This window comes from Scomber japonicus, chromosome 2, assembly GCF_027409825.1.
Source record: "Scomber japonicus isolate fScoJap1 chromosome 2, fScoJap1.pri, whole genome shotgun sequence".
NCBI lineage: Eukaryota > Metazoa > Chordata > Actinopteri > Scombriformes > Scombridae > Scomber > Scomber japonicus.
The window spans coordinates 8,197,903-8,221,748 of record NC_070579.1 but is presented as its reverse complement, the minus strand read 5'-3'; the positions used below and the strand labels follow the sequence as shown (position 1 = coordinate 8,221,748).

Genomic DNA, 23,846 nt, shown 5'->3' with positions numbered 1-23,846 from the left:
TAACAGCTGCTGTTCTCCTGCTTATCATAATCCTCTCTGTCTTCCTATGGATGAGGTAAGCAGTTCTGTTTCACTAAATCATTGTTCAAAATTCAGTCATTTGTGTTTTTAACTAATTCTCCTCACCAGGAAAAAGAGAGTCTCCAATCAATCATCTGAGGCTGAGGCTGAGGCTGAGGAGAGACCAGATGACAGAGAGAGGGTGAGGAGGGAGAGTTATACTATTCTATCCTGGTTTCACACTTCCACACTCACTATCTTAAAGTGACACTAGAAAACTCATCTGACTGTGAAGCTCGCCATGTTGTTTCTTAACAATCCTTCTTCACAGAAACCAACACTTTGCTCATTTCTATCACCCTCCAGACACAGCCAGAGATGCAAGATAACCTTCATTATGCCAGCGTACAGTTCTCCAACAAGCAAGCAGATCCTCTCTACTCCAACATCAGATCAGCTCAGCTCCACAGACACATGAAGGAAGAAGAAGTTACAGAGTACGCTGCAGTCAACTTTAACAGAGCCGGTAATGCTCCGAGGTGAGCAGCTCTTCACACAGTAACACAGTAGCAATAGTCTTAGTTTAGTTTTTTATTTGTAACATTTGCTGTTACATTTTTATTATTCAGATTCACCTGATTCATTTTTCAATTTCCCCTCTCAGAACCAGAGGTCATGAAACTGGGGAAGATCCAGCTGCACTGTACAGCACAGTCAACAAAAAATGAACACATCAGCAGTCTCATGTTTTTTTTATTTTGTTTTGGAAAACAATGACAAAATACTCCCGCACAGTGTCTCACTTACTGCTGGAATATTAATTAAAGAGGACCTATTATACTTTTCCTCATTTTCAGTCATGTGTATGATGTCACCATGTCAGATGTTCATTTTAAAAGTGGCTGATGTGTCATTTAATGAGGTAAAAGTATGTAGAAGTAATCCCAGTGAGAAAAACACACTGGCTTCAGACCACTCTGAACACTCGGTTTCAAATCTTTTTTTCCAATTTTTGCTTGAGCTTGAACTTCATAGTAAAACCTGCTAACATGTGGTACCACCTCACCTCTGTCATTTTATGGAGGAGCTGTGGATATATGCAGTTGTTATTAACATCGGGTTAGAAGAAATATACTAAAGATTATTATAACTTGCAGCTTTGGACATATATCAGGATTAGAGTATCAGTAACAAGTGGTAAGCTTGTAATGTGTAAGATATTAAAAGAACACACACTGGAGTAAGCTTTTATTGAATTACTTGTAATTTCCTACTGCTGCCACAAGATGTCAGTAATGAGTTATATGTCATTGATGACAGAACATGTATTTTATGTATTTACAGTATATCTTCCAGTTTCAGTATCACAACCACTTATAGGCCTATTTTATACATTTATCTCGTGAATTATTTCTACTGTCTTACTGTAGCATTATAATTGTCATTTTTTCTGCATTCTTTATTCATATTATTACTGTCTATTTTTGTTCTATATCACAATTTCAGTACCATGTCATTACATTTGTCCTTATTCATTGTAGTTTTGTATTAAATAAACATGTTCTCAATTGTAATTGTAGAGATGAGTCACTTATTGTGACTGTGATTGCAGTAAATGTGAACGTTAGATTGTGAATGGCGTCAAAATGCAGATTGTAACAGTCAGAGTCCAGATGTGGTATTACTGCAATACTGAATAGCGCCACTAGGTGGTGGTGCCTCCTTTTTGTTCTGTTGTGTATACACAGCATCCTTCTTCGCCATGTCTCATGCACCACGGACATCCACATTAGGAGGGACTCTCACAAAGACTCTCAGTAACGAGTTTATGGTGGTTGAGCTGTCTACATGTTACTGCTCATGTATGAGTAGTGAATGTAGCGCCGTGGAGACCTGGCTTTGTATGGTCGATGTTGAATATTGTAGAATAAAGCGACCGTGTGGAAATCCCCACTTCTCTGTCCGTCGACTCTCTGAGCTAACTGCTAACCCTGCTAGCCTCTCCGACTACACCACCTCACGTTACAAGATACTATCTCATTTACACCTATATTTTTGTATCACTGATTTTATTTTTCATACTATTTAGAGAGACCCAGTTGATTAATGATTTACTGAGTGTTCTGTCTGAACTAATGCAAGCTTATTTTTAGCTATATTACAGGATTAGAGCTGCTATACAAACTTTTTTTTAAATCCTGGTTGACTTCTTGTGCAGTTATATATTTTCATACATCCAACATAATCTCAGTTTTATCACACTTTTGCTGAATGTCACAATATCCAGGTATTGCAGTGTGTGTGTGTGTGAGTGAGTGATAGGGTTAGGTCAGAGTACCTGAAAATCCCCCTTTTAACCTTCAATCTCATGCTGAACTGCTGCTGAAATTCAATTCACAAAGTCGGCACACAGTGACAGAATTCACCGGAGAACACAGCAGACAACATATACTGCAAGTTCAGAAGATATATATATGTACTGCAAGATATTAAGACTTACAATAAAATTATAAGATTAGTAACCCTTAATAGACCATATGAGACACATTCCTCTAAACCAGATTGCCTAATTTAATGTTAAGTGTAATTGAATGAAGATCATGTAAACACTGACAACATTTGATTTTCACGTCTGTCTTAACATTTAAACTTTTTTGTAGTCTAATCATTTCTCTTTATCATAGTGGCCATTAAGCAGTCCTGATTATTAGATTTCTACTGTGCTTCCTGTTGAAGTGATGAGAGATGACATCCACAGTTCTTGTAATGTATTTAAAAGTTTATCCAAAGTTAATATGAAGTTTTAACCATCTAAATTTGTCAATCAAGTCAATTACCTTTCAAAGTTTCAGTTGTGCCAAATCTATGAAAGGGTCATCATAAACTTCTACAGTACACACTAAAAAGGCTGTAACTGTGGAAGCTATCCACTTTATCTGACTAACTTAGCTGAAGCCTCATTATCTACAGATAAACCTTTAAATACACTTTGGCTCAAAATGAGGACTGACATCACTGACACTAGCACATTTAAAGAGGATCTTCTAATGGTCAGTATGAAAAGGATGAATGATTACAGGAAGTAAAAAATAATTGCGAACCTACTCAATTCATAGAGGAAAATCCACCTTAAAACAACAGTCTGTTATGATATCTAATTGATGTGCAATGTATCAAGACTTGAAGATGTATTTATTGGTGCCTCACACTGACACTGAATTGAATCCAGATATTTCATGTCACTGTAGCTGTGAGGCAAATTATGTCCTCATATCATAGTAAAACCATCATAAGATTCAACTCATTTAATGCCTTCACATAAGAAACATGGTAGAAACATGGTTCAGAGTAATGACAACATGTAAATTGCATAAAGGTTTAATAAAACAAATGCATAAAGGGGAAGGAAATGTGGTTTACTTTTAACAGCTTGACTTCTGTGTTCTGCCTGCGGTCAATTCTCCTGTGATGAAAGCACTGACATAGATGTGGAGTTACTTCCTGGGTGATAAACAAATGCTACTCACTGCTCCTAATACTTAAGATTGGTTAAATGCAGAGAGTTAAACTGTATCATGGTTCACAGGTCAAAAAGATGAGCTATAGAGAGCATCATTGCATCTTTAAACAGCAGAAGAACTGATTTCTGATGAGCTCTGTGTTACAGTCAGAGTGATTGTGAATTAGTGAGTTTACAACTGTAGATGTAAAATATTTTATAAATAAACACTCACGGACACTGTGACTTCTTACTTCCCATACTGATGAACTACATCTCTTTGAACTTATAGTGGTGTATTCAGTGTTTCAACATCCACCAGAAATGAAAAGAGTGAGATGAAAAAAAAAAGTGTCATTATTTCTCTTTTCTCTTTAAATTGCTCAAAGGCCCGAAAACTCATGTGTCATCCTCTCTAACATAGATCATGTCACGTTGGCTCCTCATGCATATTCATAATAATAAGAAACAGGAAGGAAATGTACACATTTACTTTAAGCCTGATATCTGACTTCTGCTCACAGACCACAGAAGACGAGCATCTTAACAGACAACGTCCTTCTATGCTGTGAGTAGAACAGTTTACTGATATGACTATTACATGTTGTGAACATTATTTGATGTAATTTAATGTCTTTCTGTGTCAGGTACTGTATATCTGCATTTACATTGTAGGACATTTAGGTTTGATGTGTGATGATGTGTGATGCAGTATGATGAATAACTTTCAAATTTTACAACATCAAACATTCACTTCTGATTATTCCTGTGTAAGCTATCGCTGTTGAATGAAGTCAAAATAACATCAGTATTGATTGCTGAACGCTGTAATAAGATGTTTAGATGTGTCTGCATCATGAGTGGTGTGGGTGGGGCCTGGCTGATATGGTTTGTCCTCCCTCCCTCCATAGATTGTTAGATGCATATATTTTTATACATGCATATGCATGAACACTGTTTGTTAATTTCTGCACTCTGTACTGTAGAGCTGGACAACTGTTTTAACTTTTACTGCTATAACAGTTGCCCCTCCCTGTGAGGACTTGACACCTCTTCTATTTTAGCCTCTTTTTGTAGTTTCCCACACGTCATGTTCTGCTTTTCTTTGTGGTTTTCACACTTACCTGAGCAGCATGTTAGTCCATGTTAGTATTAATGGATCTCAGTGCTGCATCTGACACGGTTGACCACAACATTTTTCCTAATTAACTGAAAAACTGAGTGGGACTTTCCGGCACAGTATTAATATAGTTTGAATCTTACCTAAAGTACAGGGGACATTTAGTGTCAATAAGTAATCACACATCTAAATGGACAAAAAAGACACACTGAGTTCACCAATGCTCCATTCGTGGTCCTTCTGTTCAACTTCTACATGCTCAGCTAGTTCAGATTATAGAAAATAACAAAACAAAATATCTTACCATAATGATGCAGACGACACAGAAATGTACATGACCATATCATCAGGGTACTATGGTAGAAGAAGCACTGAGTAAGTGGATTGAATGTGCCAGAATGTTCTTCAATTACAAAGATCAAACTGAAGTCATTGTTTTTGAGCCAAGGAGGAACAATTAACAGTCAGTGCTCAGCTTCAATCAGTGATGTTCAAGAGATGACCCTGGTACAGCACAGTCAGCAAAACCTCATGTTTTGTTTTAAGTTTTTTCAATTTTGAAAACAACTAGAAAAAAACTCCTGCACACTGTCTCACTGCTGGAATATTAATAGTATCACAATGTTTCAGTCTGTTACTGTAACAGACTGAAACATTGTGATACTATTAATAGTGTAACAGTGTTAAAGTGTAACAGTGTTACACTTTCATGAGGCAAAAATACCTTTACTTAAATTATTGCAATACATTCAAGAGTAATAAAACAAGGAACTGAGGTCATATTCATTTGGTGTCCTGCTGCCATTGGCATTGTGGGTAACAAAATGGAGGACAACCAAATACAGACTAATTTTTTTAATAATGTAAAGAGGAAGGAAATGGGGTTTAATTTTAACAGCTTGACTTCTGTCTTCTGCCTGCAGACCACAGAGAGACGTGATCTTATGAAGACAACGTCCTTCTACATTGAAGTCTTGTCTTTTTCCTTCTGGGACAGACATGTTTTACTGTCTCTGAAGTCAGAGAGATGAGAGGAACAGCTATGGGTTCAACAGCAGCAGCGAGTGGATTTGTTGTCTTCCTTCTCTCTGTGTCAGGTACTGTATATCTACATTTACACTACAGGTACATTGTAGCTTGTTCAGAGCAAACTGAAGAGAGTTTCAGAGAGAAAAAAGCATTAATTGTCAGGTCGCCATGTTTGTATTTGACCTGTTAAGTGATACACAGTCTATCCTTAAAACTCTGCAGACAAGAGATATAGGTTGACTTGTATCACGTGGATTGTATTACACTTAAGTGTGATTGAGTTTCACTTCACTTCCAAGCCGTAAACTGTGTCTTGACTCTCTTTTACTGTAAATTATATTCAGCTTCCAAACACTACTGAGAGACAAAGCAATATTCAATCATAAATCTATCTTTAAACTATCTCAAAAACTCACTTGCTTTCTCCTTTGAAACTTTCAAGGAGGAAATAGTCTCACCATGGTTTCAGATCTCATAGATGTCTAGGAGAAATTAATGAGACACCATTGAGATCCCTTGTCTGACTTTCTTTTCCTCTGGTTGGTGCTGTTGTCTTTCTTTCCACCAGGAAGTTACTGCCCTCCTCCTCCCTCAGCTGATGACTGCAGCTGTGCCATATTACAATCAGTCGTGGGCCATTCAAAATATTCCTTTGACTAGTAGTGTTTTTCAGTTATTGTGTAATTTCACTGATCAGCTTCCTACTTTGGGGGTCTGTTTTGAGTTTAATGTATTGAATTTCTTGGGGGGGGTTTGAGTTTATTAGATAAATCTCTGCCATGTATACTTAAGTTGCCCTCTTGTTTTTTCTTTCGTCTGGCTGATTCAATTGTTGCCCCCTTTTCCCCTTGACCTTTTTCTGGGGTTGTAATAAAGCTAAATATTTGTATACTTGTTTCCTAGTTTACTTTGCAGGATTACAAATTTAAACACCTCCACAAACATAAATAATAACTCTTTCCCCTGGATGTTGTTATAAATCTGATTGTGGTTTCTGATGTGCTCTGTGTTACAGTGGTACAGGGTCTGAATGGCTGGGGAGTGACTTACACTTCTACTCACATCTGTGCCTTAAAAGGATCAACAGTGGACATAAACTGCACCTACAGATACCCATCCAGAGTAAATAATGTTGATACTGCAGTTGATGAAATACTGTGGTTTACTAAATTGAGTAATAATGAACCTGTGGATCTGAGAACAGACTCAGAGTACGCAGGTCGTGTGCAGTATCACTGTGATAAGAACGACTGCACTCTGAGAATCACAGACCTGAGAGAGAGAGACTCAGCTGAGTACAAGTTCATGTTCACAACAAACCAACAAGGAGGGAAATATACTGGTTCACCTGGAGTCACTTTGACTGTCACAGGTAACATTTGGAAGATCTTTGTTTCAAATGGTTGACATCTTTGAAATGTCACTATGAATGTTTGTGCATGTATGAACATAAATTATATTACTATTCTTTCTTCACATATCCAGATCTCCAGGTGAAGGTGATCCCATCAACAATCAATCCTTCCTCAGCAGAGTTGAAGTGTCACAGCAGCTGTCGTCTACCTGATCGTTCTTCCTACATCTGGTACCAGAATGGACAGGAGCTTTATAGAGGAAACTCTAATTCATATTCATCCATCTTCTATCATGCAGACAGCTATACCTGTGCTGTTACAGGATATGAGGATTTCCGCTCTCTTCCAGTTTGTGAGTTTTTTTCACAGTCTTCCACTAACATAACAGCATCTTGTGAAGCTTTTATCTAAAGTACTATACAATGACTTCATTTTTTTTTTTTGACACCATGTTATTCTCATTGAGCTCTACGCTTGTCAGTATCAATACAATACAACCTGCTCTGTGTTACTGCAGAAGAAATAGTTTTAACAGTTTAGAAATATTGTAACTCTCCAATCAGACAAAACTTCTTGTTTTAACAACTATATTGACCCACCTCTACCATTAATAGTCTATCAGAGCCATCAGTCCAGTCTTTAAAATATATCTCACGCTTATTTATTCCCTGAGTTTCCGTAGTTCTACTCCTAGTCCACAAAGTCAACATGTTTTTTCTGTGTGATTAGACACACACGCATGCATATACACGGGCACACACATACATTTTAAACTCATGTACAACATAACAGGAAATGTAGTTTATAAGGTTTAAATATGTTTCACTGTAAAAACTCAACTTCATCTGGGGATTAAATGTTCAAAGTGTTGTTTTCTTCTACAGATGCACCAAAATCCTCCTCTGTGTCAGTGATGCCTTCTGGTGAAATTAAGGAGGGCAGTTCAGTGACTCTGACCTGTAGCAGTGATGCTAACCCAGAAGCTAAATACACCTGGTACAAGAGTACAGGTCCTGAAGTTATCTCAAGAGGTCGACAGCTCGTCTTAAAGTCCATGAAGTCCTCTGACTCTGGAGGGTATCACTGTATAGCTGAGAACGAGCTGGGGAAGAAGAGATCTAAGTACACCTTGATAAGAGTGAAATGTGAGTGAAACACAGTATGAGATAAAAAAGTATCATATAACTGATAACTTTTTTTCAGGCTTCATTAACCAGTGACATGTTTTGCTGATCAGGCTCTCTTAGTCCTGCCTGCTTCGCATTTACAATCATACAGTCAGTAAGATTGTAAACATGTTTGTTATAATGTCTTATTCTCATCTTCAGCTGCAAAATTAGAGATTAACTGAAATTTAAACTTCACTTTTTGTGTAAGGAAACATAAATCATCATGATACTTCAGCTATTGTATGGATCGTTTTCGTTTTCAAAATAATACAAATTTAGGATATATTTGTGAGATCACTGTCTAAACTTTGAGCCTTTAAGTGGACGTTTCCCACAGCATTGTTTTCACTTCCATGTTGTGTTATTAATAATTTTTTAATTATTATTAATTATTAATTTGAATATATAATATATATAAACATTGATACAATCATTGGACAATATAATATATTTACTTACTTAATCATAAGTAATTCAAGCTGTCTGTCCCTTTTCCCGCTTTCAACATCTGCATATCTTGTTTCAGACTATTGAGCTCTTCTGCTTACTACAGACATTGAAGTTATTGTAGAAATGAGGGTGTCTAGCTGGCATCATCTTTCTTTCATGGACTTTGAATGAACAGAATCTCAAAACTGTTCCCTCTTGAAATTAAAGATGACACATTACAGCAGATAATTGTATGTTGAAACTGGTCCAGATTGTCTTGCCACCAAAAGCATGTTAGCACTATGATACATATCTTGTCTTAATGTCTGATTAACTCATTATGAACTGATGTTATAAATCTGATTGTGGTTTCTGATGTGCTCTGTGTTACAGTGGTACAGGGTCAGAATGACTGGGGAGTGACTTACACTTCTACTCACATCTGTGCCTTAAAAGGATCAACAGTGGACATACGCTCCACCTACAGATACCCATCCAGGATAAATAATGTTGATACTGCAGTTGATGAAATACTGTGGTTTACTAAACTGAGTAATAATGAACCTGTGGATCTGAAAACAGACTCAGAGTACGCAGGTCGTGTGCAGTATCGCTGTGATAAGAACGACTGCACTCTGAGAATCACAGACCTGAGAGAGAGAGACTCAGCCGAGTACAAGTTCAGGTTCACAACGAACCATCCAGGAGGGAAATATACTGGTTCAGCTGGAGTCACTTTGAGCGTCACAGGTAACATTTTCATTGGAAGACTCATTTAATTTAAAATGTTAAATATCTTGGAAACACTTCTACAAATGTTTGTGTTTATAATTTATGGCATTTCTGTTATTTCTTCACATATCCAGATCTCCAGGTACATGTGATCGGAGCAACAGCCTGTAAAACCCGTACATGTGGCCTGAAGTGTAACAGCAGTTGTCATCTAGATGATCGTCCCTCCTACGTCTGGTACAAGAATGGACAGATGCTAAAGGAACAACCATCTCCTTTTTATTTAGGTTATTTTCATCCTGCAGACAGCTATTCCTGTGCTTTGAAAGGACATGAGATGTTTTCCTCTCCTTCACTGTGTGAGTTTATTCCACAAGCATAATCAGCAGAGTAACAGTGATAAGTGTCAAGTTATGATGTCAACACTGTACAGCTGCATACATATGATTGGATCGTACAATTAAAACATCTCAATATTTTCTCCTTCAGATGCACGTCTGACTCCTTCAGTGTCAGTGAGTCCCTCTGGTGAAATCACTGAGGGCAGTTCAGTGACTCTGACCTGTAGCAGTGATGCTAACCCAACAGCTAAATACACCTGGTACAAGAAGAATGTAAATCCAGACCTTCAGCCTCTCAGTAAAGAACCACAGCTTGTCTTCAGCTCCATCCAGTCCTCTGACTCTGGAGAGTATTACTGTACAGCTGAGAACCAGCTGGGGAAGAGGACATCTGAATACATCTGTATTGATGTGAAATGTGAGTGAAACTGCTTTAAAAAGCAAAATACAGCTGTTTACACTCTACAGGTTTGCACTTTTTAAACCAAAAATCTGTTTATGCTACATGAATGTTTTGTTTTGTTTTTGGTTCAATCTGCTAAAGTAGAGTACATTTAACAGTTCTGTTCACTTCAATTCAGATTTATATACATTTAATTTATTTATAAGAACAGCACACATTAGTCAATATTTCTTGTGATAGCCAGATTGCTAATTTTCAGCTCCAGTCTCATTTGGGAAATGTTCTGAAACCAATGATGTGATGGCTAAAAGTTAGAGGCAGAAAATAAGAAGATGCCACAAAGACAATAGCAACAAAATATGTACTTACAAGACAATTCACAAGTCACGCAGAGCAGCAGGAGACAGCAGATGTAATCATCACCTTAAATTAATCTGTGTTAATAGATCTTTTATAGATGCTCCAAAGACTCTTCTGTGTCAGTGAGTCCCTCTGTAATAAATAAATTAGCATAACACAAATCATAAACACAAACTCCATTAAAATGTACAGATGGGTAAAAATAAACAACAACATATTTATCATATGAAAATAACAGGAAACGTTATTTAACCATTATATATGTATCCGCTGCCTTCAATCGTTACCTTTACCTTTCTCAGATAACACTAATAAAGAATAAATATTACGAAACATAAATATATTAAATATAATTAATTAATAAAATACAACAAAACAAAAAAATACCTTGTTCCCATTCCGGCTAGATCGCTTCATTTATTACACAATTACAATTTAATAACTTTCCATTCACCCTTAATTGACTGGCTCATTTATAATCAGGACACCTTCTGTACGACCAGAGTTATCTTCACTTCCTGTTTTGCGAAAAGGCTTCAAAATAAAAGATCCAAAACATTTGTTTTAAATACACTGTCAAAATAAAAGCTTACAGGAAGTGGATGAGGGAACAAGAGGAAATCTAAGGTTTTTAAATAATTATTATAGACCTTTATAAGAGTGATTTACACCCCAAGCTTAATTTTGTACGCATAGAAAGTCAACCGGATGAAAATACTGATTTGTTTTATCTCTGTACATATTACCCTCCAGATGCCCCAAAGCTTCCCTCTGTGTCAGTGAGTCCCTCTGCTGAGATAGTGGAGGGCAGTTCAGTGACTCTGACCTGTAGCAGTGATGCTAACCCAGCAGCTAATTACACCTGGTACAAGAAGAATGAAGACTCACCAAAAGCAACAGGACAGATCTTCACCATCACTGATGTCAGACCTGAACACAGTGGGAATTATTACTGTGAAGCCCAGAACAGAAGAGGACGTCATAACTCCACCTTACATCTGACTGTTGTGACAAGTAAGTTATACTCATTGATCTTCATACTCTGTAAACAGCACAAGAGCTCAGCACTGATTGAAGATGTTTATCTGCTTTCTGTTGGTCTGAAGGTTTAGGGAAATCAGTATTTGTAACGAACATCATGAAAATCATCATCAAGTTGATTCTGGTGGTCCTGATGCTGATTCCTCTGATTCTCTTGATTCTGTGGATGAGGTAAAACAATTAAGAAAACATTTGTTCTTTTTTTTTTTTTAAAACAAAACACTTTTTTGGCTTTCAAATTATGAATTTCTTTTAGTTAAATATTTCTTCATTTTATTTGATTCAATCCAGGAAGAAGAAAACTCTGAGCTCCACCACTGACCTGAATGAACCTGTAGAGACTATAGAGGTGAGAGAGAAACCTTACTGACAGAACTTATCCTAAAATACAGATATGATCACTTGGCTCATAAATGCAAGCAAACACATTTATATTGTCAACATGAATCCGTAAAGTGAATTTATATTTAAATTGCAGCTTAACAAACATGTCATGTATTTCACGTGAAAAGAATTTTAGCAAATAATTCAGTTTTAAACATGGTTTTCTGAATCAAGTCAATTAATCCTCATTTTTTATATTTCTCTCCATCAGTTGGACTCTCGTGTTGAATATGAGAACGACTCAGACTTGCAGGTCGTCACTGCAGCACAGACAGAAGACACAGAGGAGCAGGAAGAGCTGGAGTAATATCCAGTCATGTGAGTTTGTTCTGATGCAGTTGAACCAGAGGCTGGACTCACCTGATGGAAACAGAAAGTAGTACAACAGTGAAATATGACAGTGGAGAGAGAGAGAGAGAGGCTGTAGAGGACCATGTGGACGTTTTCATGTTCAGTTTTCAGCAGCAGGTAGAAGTGAGCAGCACAGACAGTCAGTAACAGCATGTAGCAGAAGCTTTGAGAAGAATGTGCTGATGGCAGCTTGAACTGAATCATGTTGACGTGTCAAACATGATTGATTGTTTAGATCAGTTGAATATCAGGTGGTGTGTGTGACTCAACTGATTTATAATTTACTGAGTGTTCTGTCTGAACTAATGCAAGCTTATTTTTAGTTATATTACAGATATTTAGGATTAGAGCTGCAATGCAAACTGTTATTTTAAATGTGTACATACTGTAATTAATCGCTTTTGAGGAATCCTGATTTGCTTCTTGTGCAGTTTACTGATATTTTCACATCAAACATAATCTCAGTTCTATCACTTTGCTGAATGTCACATTATCCAGGTATTGCAGTGGCTGATATACAATAAACAGCCAGCTTCCACAACATCTCTGTAGTTGGAAACATGATTTCAGTTCCCTCTCACTGCTGCAGAGGGCGACAGTTAGCAGAACGTTTCAGCTTGAAATAGTTTTTATGTTTATTTTTCAATATCTGAATGTATTTACCAACTATGAAGACAAATAAAATGTAATATTTTCTTTAAATCTTTTCCTTTGTGCTGATTTATTTCTCACTTTCCCTCTATTTTAGGATTAAACTTGTCACAGTGTAATAGTTTATAATGATTTGGGATGTTCCTTAAAATGAAGATGCACAGACACAGTTTGTATTAGTTTGTTTATAGTTGTCCATATTTGTTAGTGACAGCTGTAGATCACTGACTGAATCATTTTCATACTTAGACACCTCGACTGTAAGAGTTTGTGCAACTACTGTACAACAAGGTCACCAATGTGAACAATCAATGCTTCTGAAACTGAACCTGTGATTGTAATGATTAATGAATTTAATGTCAAGTGTAAACAGATTAAGAAGCAACTCAGCCATAAAAATTAAAAACTACTGAGTAAATTTAAATGTGTGTAAACAATCAGTGATGATGGTAAAATGTTGTCTCAGGGTTGTGATTCAGTATCTCTGATGTTTCACTGCCCTCTAGTGGTGAAGCTTCAATATTGCAGATTCAGGCTTCATCACTGAGGTCTCCCTCCACTGTCTGCTTTAAAGGCTCAGTTCACCTGATAACAAAAAAACAAACATTTTCTCACTGATCTCATGAGGTGTCTCGCCCTGCAGATAGTTTTCAATTCATTTCATTTTCACATTGTAAGATTTGGGTGTTTTTAATTTCATTTTTAATACGTTTTGACTATTTAAATAGACGACATCTCTTTACACAATCTATCTGGCAGAACCAAGAAAATACTTTTTGCCCTCAAAATTCATTCCTTTTTCCTATTCAGTTAAACTGTATCATGGTTCACAGGTCAAACAGATGAACTGTAGAGAGCATCGGTGCATCTTTACACAGCAGTAGAACTGATTTCTGATGTGCTCTGTGTTACAGTCAGAATGATTGTGAATGAGTGAGTTTACACCTGTAGATGTAAAACATTTGGTGATCTGATTTACACATAGATCTCTGTATCATTTCTCTGATGTATTTTAATTTGTATTTGTTTCTTAATACATACAATAAACACTGTGCTCAGTATGTGACTTCTTACTTCCCATACTGATGCACTACTACATCTATTTGAACTCATGGTGGTGTATTCAGTGTCTCAACATGCACCAGAAGTGTGAAGAGATGCATCAAATCAAATGTTACACATATGTCACATGTTTTCTTTAGACACTGAACTGTCCACACACTTAAAAAGAGTAAGATGACAAAAAAGTGTCTTATTATTTATCTTCTCTCTTTAAATTGCTAAATGGCCCGAACACTCATCTGTTATCTCTAACATAGATCAAGTCGCATACGCCTATACTGCCACTTGGCCCCTCATGCATATTCATAATTATAAGAAAGAGGAAGGAAATGTACTCATTTACTTTAAGCCTGATATCTGACTTCTGCTCACAGACCACAGAAGACGAGCATCTGAACAGACAACGTCCTTCTCTGCTGTGAGTACAACAGTTTACTGATATGACTATAACATGTTGTTTACATTATTTGATATATTTTAATGTCTTCCGTCTTTATGTGTGAGGTACTGTATATCTGCATTTACACTGTAGGACATTTAGGTTTGATGTGTGATGATGTGTGATGCAGTATGATGTATAACTTTCAAATTTTACAACATCAAACATTCACCTCTGTTTATTCCTGTGTAAGCTATCGCTGTTGAATGAAATCAAAACTAACATCAGTGTTGATTGCTGAACACTGTAATAAGATGTTTAGATGTGTCTGCGTCATGAGTGGTGGGGGTGGGGCCTGGCTGATATGGTTTGTCCTCCCTCCCTCCATAGATTGTTAGATGCATATATTTTTATACATGCATATGCTGTTATATGATGGTACAGCAATGCACTGAGAATTTTATCTCATCCTGATGTTTAAACTCTGTTTGTTAATTTCTGCACTCTGTACCTTAGAGCTGGACAATTATTTCAGCTTTTACAGCTACAGTTGCCCCTCCCTCTGAGGACTTATTGGCGCCTCTTCTATTTTAGCAGCTTTTCGTAGTTTCCCCACACGTCGTGTTCTGCATTTCTTTGTGGTTTTCACACTTAGCTGAGCAGGAACTTGACCACAGCACTGAGACTGCTCTTGTTAAGGACTTCAGGTCACTGACAGTATTTCCATGTTAGTATTAAGGGATCTCAGTGCTGCATCTGACACGGTTGACCAAAACATTTTTCCTAACTCACTGAAAAACTGGATGGGAATTTCTGCCACAGTCCTAAACTGGTTTGAATCTTACCTAAAGGACAGGAGCCATTTTGTGTCAATAAGTAAGGCTCCATTTGTGGTCCTTCTGTTCAACTTCTACATACTCAGCTAGTTCAGATTATAGAAAATAACAAAGCAAAATATCTTACCATAATGATGCAGACATAAGTGCATTGAATGTGCCAGAATGTTCTTCAATTAAACAAAGATCAAACTGAAGTCAATGTTTTTGAGCCAAGGAGGAACAATTAACAGTCAGTGCTCAGCTTCAATCAGTGATGTCAAAAAGCTGACCCTGGTACAGCACAGTCAGCAAAACCTCATGTTTTGTTTTACGTTTTTTCAATTTTGAAAATTACTAGAAAAAAACTCTTGCACACTGTCTCACTTACTGCTGGAATATTAATAGTATCACAGTGTTTCAGTCTGTTCAACTTTCATTTGGCAAAAATGCCTTTACTTAAATTATTGCAATACATTCAAGAGTAATAAAACAAGGAACTGAGGTCATATTCATTTGGTGTCCTGCTACCATCAGCATTCTGGGTAACAAAATGGTGGACATCCAATTACAGTCTCTTTTTTTAATAATGTAGAGGAAGGAAATTAGGTTTACTTTTAACAGCTTGACTTCTGTCTTCTGCCTGCAGACCACAGAGAGACGTGATCTTATGAAGAAAACGTCCTTCTACATTGAAGTCTTGTCTTTTTCCTTCTTGGACAAACATGTTTTATTGTCTCTGAAGTCAGAGAGATGAGAGGAACAGCTATGGGTTCAACAGCAGCAGCGAGTGGATTTGTTGTCTTCCTTTTCTCTGTGTCAGGTACTGTATATCTACATTTACATTACAGGTACATTGTAGCTTGTTCAGAGCAAACTGAAGAGAGTTTCAGAGAGAAAAAAGCATTAATTGTCAGGTCGCAATGTTTGTATTTGTGTACACACGGATGTTTTGGGGGGGTTTTTTTATTACTTGAGTAACATGAATTGATTCTACATTTAAAAATGACATTTCACTTATTTTTAAAAACTTAAATCAATAATTGAAACTTAAATGTGATTGAGTTTCTGTGAGTCTACTTTGCCTTGTTTATCACGGTGGCTTGTTGGTTAAGACTGTTGCCTCACTGTTGTCTTGGGTTTGATACCCGACTGGGGCAGGGTCTTTCTGTGTGGAGTTTGCATGTTCTCCTTTTGCTTGTTTGGGTTTACAAAAACATGTATGATAGGTTAATTCTCCTGTCAGTGCCTGTGATGAAAGCACTGACCCAGATCTGGAGTTAGTCCCTGGCCGCTGCACAATGGCTGCTCACTGCTCCTGATACTTAAGATGGTTTAAATGTAGAGAATGAAATTCACTGTATAACTGTATGTGTGACAAATGTTCAAACATGAATCTGTCTTTATACAATCTAAAAATTGCATTCAAATCCATGCCAACTGTATGAGACATTCACTTTTTGTTTCTTTAAAACAGAAATTGAGCAAACTAAATATTTGTATACCTGTTCCCAGTTTCCTTTGCAGGTTTACAAATTTAAACACCTCCTTTAATGTAAGTAAAACTAACTCTTTCCCTGGATGTTGTTATAAATCTGATGTGCTCTGTGTTACAGTGGTACAGGGTCAGAATGACTGGGGAGTGACTTACACTCCTACTCACATCTGTGCCTCAAAAGGATCAACAGTGGACATAAGCTGCACCTACAGATATCCATCCTGGATAAAGAGAGTTGATCAAACACTGTGGTTTACTAAAAGGAGTAATTATGAACCTGTGGATCTGACGACAGACTCGGACTACAGAGGTCGTGTGCAGTATCTTTTTAATAAGAACGTCTGCACTCTGAGAATCACAGACCTGAGAGAGAGAGACTCAGCTGAGTACGAGTTCAGGTTCATAACAAACCATCCAGATGGGAAATATTCTGGTTCACCTGGAGTCTTTTTGACAGTCACAGGTAACATTTTATTTGAAATGGAGCAAAGCATTAGTTCAAGCAGAGCACAGAGCTTTACCAGCTACTTGGCTACCAGCTGACTAATAACAGTCATCATATCCAAAGGAGTGTGTCCATTAAAACGTTTTACTATTACTCTGCTTACATGCTAATGCTAACACCATCTGCTGACACAATCTCCTCATTATGTGCAAAGCTTTTAATAATGTTGATTTCTCTCAAATCTAATGTTCATATATGTGAATATTAATGTTAGTTAGAAGAATTATTGCTGCTTGAATTCTCTGAGAAGCTCATTTTTCCACCAAATCTAAATTCATAACCTTTTGCTATAAATGTTTAATTCCTTGATGTTGTCATCAGTTAGTTTTTAGCTGTTTCAGAACATTTAGGAAATGTTACTGTGAACATCTGAGTATTTGATTGTATGTACTGTGTGTTAACAGTTAATTCTGAAATTATATTTGTTTGTTGATCCAGGCCTCCAAGTGCATGTTAGAACATCTTCACCCACCAGGACAAAGCTGGCATGTCACAATAATTGTCAGCTGCCTGTTCATCGTTCTTACATCTGGTACAAGAATGGCCAACCAACTGAGAAGAATAATTATTACTTTTATGTGAACCAAAATAATCCTGATGACTACTACTCTTGTGCTCTATCAGGATACGAGTCTTTCCCCTCTCCGTCAGTGTGTGAGTTTTCTCTTCTCTTCATTAACGCATCGAGTGAAAACATTGACCCAAATAGTTTACAAGAAGTCAGACTCAGTGTTAACTCTTACACTATTTAATTTATACTTTGTACTTTTATCAACATAACTATTTTTACACTGACCAAAGTTTGTTAGTTGTTTATTTTAATAACATGCTAGCTTATGCTAAGGTGTGTAAGTGTAGTTAAGTACAGGACACACAATACAAGGAACGTGATGTCACAGCAGGATTTATAGAAAGAAACAAAAGAGGTGAGTGACAGCGAGGAAGGTAGACCTACAATATCTGAATCTATAGGGCCAATAACATTTAGTGTTACGACAACTTAGCAAGCAGTCTGAACACACACACAGACACACACGCCACCAGCAGGAATCTAAAACTACCTGCATTAAAGACAGTGAGTACCTGGGACAGTATTCTGGTCACTGGTAATAATCCAACATTAAAAATAAAAGTGAAAATAAATTCTACTTAAATTTATTTATTCCTGCATCAAATTCTAATCAAATTAAATACACTTTCTTTTATGATAACATCTCATAGTCAAGTTAATATGTGTTCATATCACCTCTTACAGATGGTCCAAAGCTTCCCTCTGTGTCAGTGAGTCCCTCTGATGAAATCATTGAGGGCAGTTCAGTGACTCTGACCTGTAGCAGTGATGCTAACCCAGCACCTAAATACACCTGGTACAGGAAGAATGTAAATCCAGACCTTCAAACTCGCAGTAAAGAACCACAGCTTGTCTTCAGCTCCATCCAGTCCTCTGACTCTGGAGAGTATTACTGTACAGCTGAGAACCAGCTGGGGAAGAGGACATCTGAATACATCTTTATTGATGTGAAATGTGAGTGAAACTGCTTTAAAAAGTAAAAAACTGTTTACACTTTACAACTTTGCACTTTTTTAAACCAATTTTTTTTAGTAGATCACACGTCTTTGTTAGGTTCAGTCTGCTTAAATCTAACAGTTCTGTTCGCAGACGTATATACGTTTCAGTAGAGAGAGAGAGAGAGAGAGAGCAAGAGTGAGCGAGAGCGCGCACGAGAGAGATGATTAAAGACTAGTAATTAGCAGTGAAATAAAATATGAGTGAAAATTAATTCTACTTTATTTTATTTATTTCTGTATTCATTATTGTTTTAGAGTATAACTTCCCAAAATGAAACAGATTTTGTCATTCTTATCTTCAAGTCAATATGTGTTCATCTCCTCCAGATGCTCCAAAGCTTCTCTCTGTGTCAGTGAGTCCCTCTGGTGAAATCATTGAGGGCAGTTCAGTGACTCTGACCTGTAGCAGTGATACTAACCCAGCAGCTAAATACACCTGGTACAAGAAGAATGTAAATCCAGACCTTCAACCTCTCAGTAAAGAACCACAGCTTGTCTTCAGCTCCATCCAGTCCTCTGACTCTGGAGAGTATTACTGTACAGCTGAGAACCAGCTGGGGAAGAAGACATCTGAATACATCATTATTGATGTGAAATGTGAGTGAAACTGCTTTTTCTAAAAGCAATTAAAGACTTATTTGCACAAGGTTGTTTTCAGCTTAAACTATTGTTAGCAGATACAGTAGAAGGTAGTTTTACTCTTTCCCACTTCTAACTTCTTATGGAAAATGTGTAGTAAACACATCATCAATCTCCTCCAGATGGTCCAAAGCTTCCCTCTGTGTCAGTGAGTCCCTCTGCTGAGATAGTGGAGGGCAGTTCAGTGACTCTGACCTGTAGCAGTGATGCTAACCCAGCAGCTAATTACACCTGGTACAAGGAGAATGAAGACTCACCAAAAGCATCAGGACAGATCTTCACCATCACTGATGTCAGACCTGAACACAGTGGGAATTATTACTGTGAAGCCCAGAACAGAAGAGGACGTCATAGCTCTACCTTACATCTGGCTGTTGTGACAAGTAAGTTATGATCATTGATCTTCATACTCTGTATACAGCACAAGAGCTCAGCACTGATTGAAGATGTTTATCTGCTTTCTGTTGGTCTAATTTTTAGGGAAATCAGTATTTATAATGAACATCATGAAAACCATCATCAACTTGATTCTGGTGGTCCTGATGCTGATTCCTCTGATTCTCTTGATTCTGTGGATGAGGTAAAACAATAAAGAAAACATTTGATCTTTTTTAAAAATCATAACACTTTCATAGCTTTCAAATTATGAATTTCTTTGAGTTAAATATTTTCTTGATTTTGTTGGATTCAATCCAGGAAGAAGAAAACTCTGAGCTCCACCACTGACCTGAATGAACCTGTAGAGACTATAGAGGTGAGAGAGAGAAACCTTATTGACAGAACTTATCCTAAAATACAGTTATGATCACTTGGCTCATAAATGCAATCAAACTCATTTATATTGTCAACATGAAGCCGTAAAGTGAAATTTATATTTAAAATGCAGCTTAAAAACATGTCATGTATTTCACGTGAAAATAATTTTAGCAAATAATTCAGTTTTAAACATGGTTTTCTGAATGAAGTCAATTAATCCTCATTTTTTATATTTCTCTCCATCAGTTGGACTCTCGTGTTGAATATGAGAACGTCTCAGACTTTCAGGTCGTCACTGCAGCACAGACAGAAGACACAGAGGAGCAGGAAGAGCTGGAGTAAAATCCAGTCATGTGATTTTGTTCTGATGCAGTTGAACCAGAGGCTGGACTCACCTGATGGAAACAGAAAGTAGTACAACAGTGAAATATGACAGTGGAGAGAGAGAGAGAGAGGCTGTAGAGGACCATGTGGACGTTTTCATGTTCAGTTTTCAGCAGCAGCAGCAGCAGGTAGTAGTGAGCAGCACAGACAGTCAGTAACAGCATGTAGCAGAAGCTTTGAGAAGAATGTGCTGATGGCAGCTTGAACTGAATCATGTCTACGTGTCAAACATGATTGATTGTTTAGATCAGTTGAATATCAGGTGGTGTGTGTGACTCAACTGATTTATAATTTACTGAGTGCTCTGTCTGAACTAATGCAAGCTTATTTTTAGTTATATTACAGATATTTAGGATTAGGGCCGCAATGCAAACTGTTATTTTAAATGTATACATACTGTTATTAATCGCTTTTGAGGAATCCTGATTGGCTTCTTGTGCAGTTTATTGTACATTTTTACACATCAAACATAATCTCAGTTCTATCACACTTTGCTGAGTGCCACATTATCCAGGTATTGCAGTGGCTGATATACAATAAACAGCCAGCTTCCACAATATCTCTGCAGTTGGAAACATGATTGCAGTTCCCTCTCACTGCTGCAGAGGGAGACAGTGAGCAGAAAGTTTCAGCTTGAAATAGTTTTTATGTTTATTTTTATCTGAATATCTGAATGTATTTACCAGATATGAAGACAAATAAAATTTAATATTTTTTAAAAATCGTTTCCTTTGTGCTGATGTATTTCTCACTTTCCCTCTATTTTAGGATTAAACTTGTCACAGTGTAATTGTACTGTTCTCCCTGTGCGTTATGTACTTCGTGTACATTATCACAGTTAAACGGTCTGCCAAACTCAGGTATAATAACTAGTCTATGGGTATAACACAACACTTTAGCCAGGATCAGAGCGTCTTGCTCCCTTTATTTCCTTTTTTATGGTGAAATACCACGAGTGAAACAGCAAATAAAAGACAATACAAAACCTTAGTTTCCTTTACAGCGTGTCGCTAATAAACAGTAATGCTATTTAAAGCTAAAGAACTACACGGCACAAATGAGCCGTTTACATTAACAGTAGGCTGATACACATCGTTGCTAAGCAGCACACACTTTACATTAGCTCTCAAATTATTTTTAGCACGACTTCTTGTATGACTTCCCCGTCAATAAACATCACACGTTACAATACTAAACTTAACATTACATATTCATGTTCAATCGTATCAAATATCAAATTATCAAACTTACAGCCATTGCTTTCATGAGCATGAGAAGAGAAGATTCACTGAGTGACCGGACATCTTTCTTACTGCTGGTTGCTACGTTACCGTAAACAGTTATGTAGCCTTCAAAATAAAATTCCAGATCGCTGGACAACTATAACTGTGTGTGTGTGTGTGTGTGTGTGTGTGTGTGTGTGTGTGTGTGTGTGTGTGTGTGTGTGTGTGTGTGTGTGTGTCTAATCTAATACATTCATGAAATCATTTCAAGAACAGTAATAACTTATTATGATTTGGGATGTTGCTAAAATGAAGATGCACAGACTCAGTTTGTATTCGTTTATATTTGTCCATATTTGTTAGTGACAGCTGTAGATCACTGACTGAATCATTTTCATATTTAGACACCTCGACTGTGAGAGTTTGTTCAACTACTGTACAACAAGGTCACCAATGTGAACAATCAATGCTTCTGAAACTGAACCTGTGATTGTAATGATTAATGAATTTAATGTCAAGTGTAAACAGATTAAGAAGCAACTCAGCCATAAACAGTAAAAACCACTGAGTAAATTTAAATGTGTGTAAACAATCAGTGATGGATGGTAAAATGTTGTCTCAGGGTTGTGATTCAGTATCTCTGATGTTTCACTGCCATCTAGTGGTGAAGCTTCAGTGTTACAGATTCAGGCTTCATCACTGAGGTCTCCCTCCACTGTCTGCTTTAAAGGCTCTGTTCAAGAAAAAACATGCAGATAGTTTTGAATTCATTTTACTTTCATAATGTGAGAGTTGGTGTTTCTTTCAATGTCATTTTATTATGTTTTCACTATTTAAACAGCAGAAGAACTGATTTCTTGATGAGCTCTGTGTTACAGTCAGAGTGATTGTAAATGAGTGAGTTTACAACTGTAGATGTAAAACATTTAGTGATCTGATTTACACATATATCTCTGTATAATTTCTCTGATGTATTTTAATTTGTATTTGTTTCTTAATACATACAATAAACACTGTGCTCAGTATGTGGATTCTTACTTCCCATACTGCACTACATCTCTTTGAACTCATGGTGGTGTATTCAGTGTCTCAACATGCACCAGAAGTGTGAGGAGATGCATCAAATCAAATGTCACACATATGTCACGTGTTTTCTTTAGACACTGAACTGTCCACACGCTTAAAAAGAGTAAGATGACAAAAGTGTCTCATTGTTTCACTTCTCTCTTTAAATTGCTAAAATGCCTGAAACAATCACCTGTTATCCTCTAACATAGATCATGTCACATCCGCCTATACTGTCTATGGCCCCTCATACATATTCATAATAATAAGAAAGAGGAAGGAAATGTACTCATTTATTTTAAGCCCGATATCTGACTTCTGCTCACAGATCACAGAAGACGAGCATCTTAACAGACAACGATCTTCTCTGCTGTGAGTAGAACAGTTTACTGATATGACTATTACATGTTGTGAACATTATTTGATGTGTTTTAATGTCTTCTGTCTTTCTGTGTGAGGTACTGTATATCTGCATTTACATTATTTGCATTTGTGATGCAGTATGATGAATAACTTTCAAATTTTACAACATCAAACATTCACTTCTGTTTATTCCTGTGTAAGCTATCGCTGTTGAATGAAGTCAAAATAACATCTGTATTGATTGTTGAACGCTGTAATAAGATGTTTAGATGTGTCTGCGTCATGAGTGGTGGGGGTGGGGCCTGACTGATATGATTTGTTTACTTCCCTCCATAGATTGTTAGATGCATATATTTCTATTCATGCATATGAATATATTCATAGTTATGTGATGTTCATCCTGATGTTTAAACTGGGTTTGTTAATTTCTGCTGGACAACTGTTTTAGCTTTTACTGCTATAACAGTTGCCCTTCACTTTGAGCACTTTTTGACACCTCTTCTATTTTAGCTGCTTTTCACAGTTTGTCACACTTCATGTTCTGCATTTCTTTGTGGTTTTCACACTTCGCTGAGCAGCAAGCAACTGCTATTGTTAAGGACCTCAGGTTAGTGGCAGTGCTGACCCTGGTACAGCGCAGTAAAGAGGAAAGAAATTAGGTTAATTTCTAACAGCTTAACTTCTGTCTTCTGCCTGCAGACCATAGAGAGACGTGATCTTAAGA

General features: G+C 37.0%; 1 protein-coding gene across 1 annotated transcript in view; it reads left to right on the top strand.

Moving 5' to 3' along the window:
- Positions 1 to 7,241: 7,241 nt before the first annotated feature.
- The window catches only part of LOC128365039 (B-cell receptor CD22-like), a 33,917-nt gene continuing 17,312 nt past the window's right edge, over positions 7,242 to 23,846 (top strand). The window contains exons 1-4 of the mRNA XM_053325658.1: positions 7,242 to 7,251; positions 7,302 to 7,355; positions 19,020 to 19,289; positions 19,454 to 19,635. Of these exons, the coding sequence (XP_053181633.1) occupies positions 7,242 to 7,251; positions 7,302 to 7,355; positions 19,020 to 19,289; positions 19,454 to 19,635 (516 nt within the window). The remainder of the gene's footprint in view (positions 7,252 to 7,301; positions 7,356 to 19,019; positions 19,290 to 19,453; positions 19,636 to 23,846) is intronic.